At 39.5% G+C, this 3,121-nt stretch overlaps 1 protein-coding gene across 1 annotated transcript; it reads right to left on the bottom strand.

Annotated features, from left to right (window-relative positions):
- Window positions 1-696: 696 nt before the first annotated feature.
- LOC131436683 (uncharacterized) lies at window positions 697-2,078 on the bottom strand. The gene is made up of 2 exons (XM_058605543.1): window positions 1,959-2,078; window positions 697-1,893 (listed from the first exon to the last, which is right to left on the bottom strand). The coding sequence occupies exons 1-2, from the start codon at window positions 2,065-2,067 to the stop codon at window positions 746-748; spliced, it is 1,257 nt and encodes a 418-aa protein (XP_058461526.1). The 5' UTR covers window positions 2,068-2,078; the 3' UTR covers window positions 697-745.
- Window positions 2,079-3,121: the final 1,043 nt, after the last annotated feature.

The following is a 3,121-nucleotide window of genomic DNA, read 5'->3' as shown; positions in this document are numbered from 1 at the left end:
AGATCTTTTTGTTGTCACTAACTTTCTGTTCTCCCTTTCCCCGTCTCTTCACCATCTTGTTGTCAACTAATTAGATCTCTGTCGTTTTCTAGGCATTCCGTTCCCATATCCCCTTTTTACCCAGTTTTTCTACAATATTTACTAGTCTATGTCTCTTTTATTCTCTTCCGTAACATAACAATCAACCCCAATGGAAGACCGCTCCCATCGATGACCAGCATGCGGGCCACCCGCCGGGTCTTCGCCTGGGGGTGTTTTCCGCGGACCCATACGGACCAAAGGATGCGGCCAGCATAAATATTTACCAACGTCATCTGGAAGACACATGCTATATTCAGTTCATCAACCACTGCGGATTGCCAGCTGTAGGCTGGATTCTCGAGAATAGACAATTTCAACACCAATATTACAGTTTTATGTTAGTCGTTAACTAAAATTAGAAAAAGCCGGCATCTTAGAGCCTAAGCAGTGTGCCTAAAAAAATTATATTATATTGTTGAATAAAAAAAAAAAAGTGCAAACCCAGCACAGTTTCATGAAAAGTGTTTGTTTGATGAAACTACCCTGGGTCAGTTTCAGTTTTCTCAAGCGAAAACTACATCATTCTCACCGGGTTTTTTAATATCATTGGGGAAAAATTGAGTTTTCAAAAGTTTGACTGATTGGATCGATTTAAATATGAATTTAATAATCCTTTTCTCTCGTAGTATTCTCTTAAAATTATCAGTTATTTTTAAATTTAACTTTAAATCAACAAATTAGGAATATCTAGTTCCGCTAGATGTCCGATTTGCTTGAGGAACGCATTGACCTCACATGCGTACGAGTATCCCAAGGCCAGATTTTTCCGATCCCAGTTGATCCAGTTGATCTTGTCGCCGATGTCTTCGCACAGGACATAATTATCCTCGACATGCTGCACCGACTCCAGATGAATATCATTAACTCCGACTAGCACTATTCCCGCTTTGTTGGTTTCGTCATGCAAGATTTTGTAGAACAGAAGAGGTGATGGTAGCCGCCGTGTTCCATCCGAATCGAAGTTCAGAAAAATGGGCTGCTGATCACCGTTCGGATCAGTTTGAGTGTGAACTCCGTACGTACCACCGTAAACCGTGACTCGGATGTTTCGACTTGCTACAAAGCTACGAGCACTGTTTTCGATCCGGAGCCAGTTTCCATCGTTGAAGTTTTGCCACTGCGGAGCAGCATTCAAAAACCAGAAGGTCGCATTCTGCTGCGTTCCGTAGATATAGTCAGTACGAGAAGCGATGTGACCGCGAGCCATATAGACTCCGGTACTGACATCCTGAACCAACTGGTCAGCAAATGATTGTGAATTCAAAATCGTGGCTATAGTTTCGCGTTGGCGATTGATGGTGTACAGCGTGTTGACGGGTATTCCAGGGTAGAAACTTCCCTGTATCCAGGATGGTCGCGGTACTCCCGTTTGGAATCCGTTGTGACTTCGATGGAACTCGTGCTTGACCCAATGGTTCTCGAATGTTGCCTCGTTGTGACAAACATCCAGAATCTTCGGAAATCGAGTATCTACCTCGAATCCGATCTCAATAATTACGGCACTTCCTTCGCACGCTTGGTTTGTTCTTCGTGCCGTACTAGCGACATTCCGGGTGCACGAAAACTCTCTAAATTCGTACATAGTGCTATCGAAATTAAAGGTAGTGTCCGAAACACATGAAACGATAATAGAATTTTTGTTTGGATTGATATTGAATCCATTCCCACAAGCGAGTTCAAGTGTTTCACCTGCCTGTAGTTGAAGTAATCGGTCGTCTGAGGCTGGATAGCGGAATTGATCGGTTCCGGGTACCATAATCAGAGGTTGAGGTATTGGCAGCTGTGTATTAATATTTACCGAACATGCTGAAGCTGCAGAAATATTAACTGACATTGGTATTTTGCAATCATGAATCACTGAGTAATGATAATCTCACCAAATTTATTCCACTCGGTTTGTTTCAGAGGAGTTTCCTTGAGAATCTCCCTAGCTTCGATCAATGAACCCAAGATGAGTGTCGATATTAGCCACAGGCAAACTTTCATCTTTACCAATCTCAAAGCAGCACTGCATTAAACTGTAGCCATCCAACTTTTATATGAGCTCTAACGTGTCTCGTTGAAAGCTTCTTTTGCTATCAATCATGTTTGGACGATGTCTTGGTAGAATTCGACGGAATGTGCCAAGCCCTCGAGATAACTGATAATAACGAATGCCCACGCAAAGTCCCATACGTACATCATCTCAATAGAGGTAACTACAACCATTCGGTTTCATTGTGATCGATTCTTTGTGTTATGCCGACTAAAACTTGATATGGCCAATCACAAGTCACACGAGTTCGCTACCTGATGTTTTGTCTGGCAGTTATGATAACGCTATCGGCCATATGAGAATTTCCAACCACTGGTAGCATGTTTGCCAATTGTTTATCCTGCAGACGATCTACAATTGGTATTTTTTTTGCAGAAAACATATGTTCATATCCGAAAATAAAACTGTTTGTGAAGTTAGATAGTCTCCAAACAATCCTTCAGTCATGTTATAGCAAAATTTAACAACAGTGAAATTGTTTCTTCAATATTTTTGATTTGTTTCATTCAGCTCATTGTTCCAATTCCAATGAAAAACGGATTGAAAACGGCCCCCCATTGTGTAGGGCGTGAAACTGTCTTGCAATTTAGGTGAAATATGTATACCCAACGTTGCTTTTGATGAAACATCACACAAGAGACAGAATATACATAGAGTACATGTACGGCACTATATGCTATTTTATTAAGTTGCTTTCTATATTGTGTTTCCAATCAATTCTTGTACAGGGTAAAATTTGAAGAAGCGCCCCTTAGTAAAATAAGTCGTATTCACGACAAAAAATTGAATTTCAATGGAAAATAGAAAAATCGAAAACAGAATTTCAAAATTGATAATCGAAAATTGAATTTCAAAATTGAAAATCGAATATTGAATTGAAAATTGAAAATTGAATTTCAATTAAAAATAGACAATCGAAAATTGAATTTCAAAACATTCATGAAAAAATTCATCAAAAATTCATGGAAAATTCATAAAAAAATTCATGAAAAAATCTATGAATAA

Source organism: Malaya genurostris, chromosome 3 (assembly GCF_030247185.1).
Source record: "Malaya genurostris strain Urasoe2022 chromosome 3, Malgen_1.1, whole genome shotgun sequence".
Lineage (NCBI taxonomy): Eukaryota > Metazoa > Arthropoda > Insecta > Diptera > Culicidae > Malaya > Malaya genurostris.
This window is presented reverse-complemented; position numbering and strand designations above follow the sequence as displayed.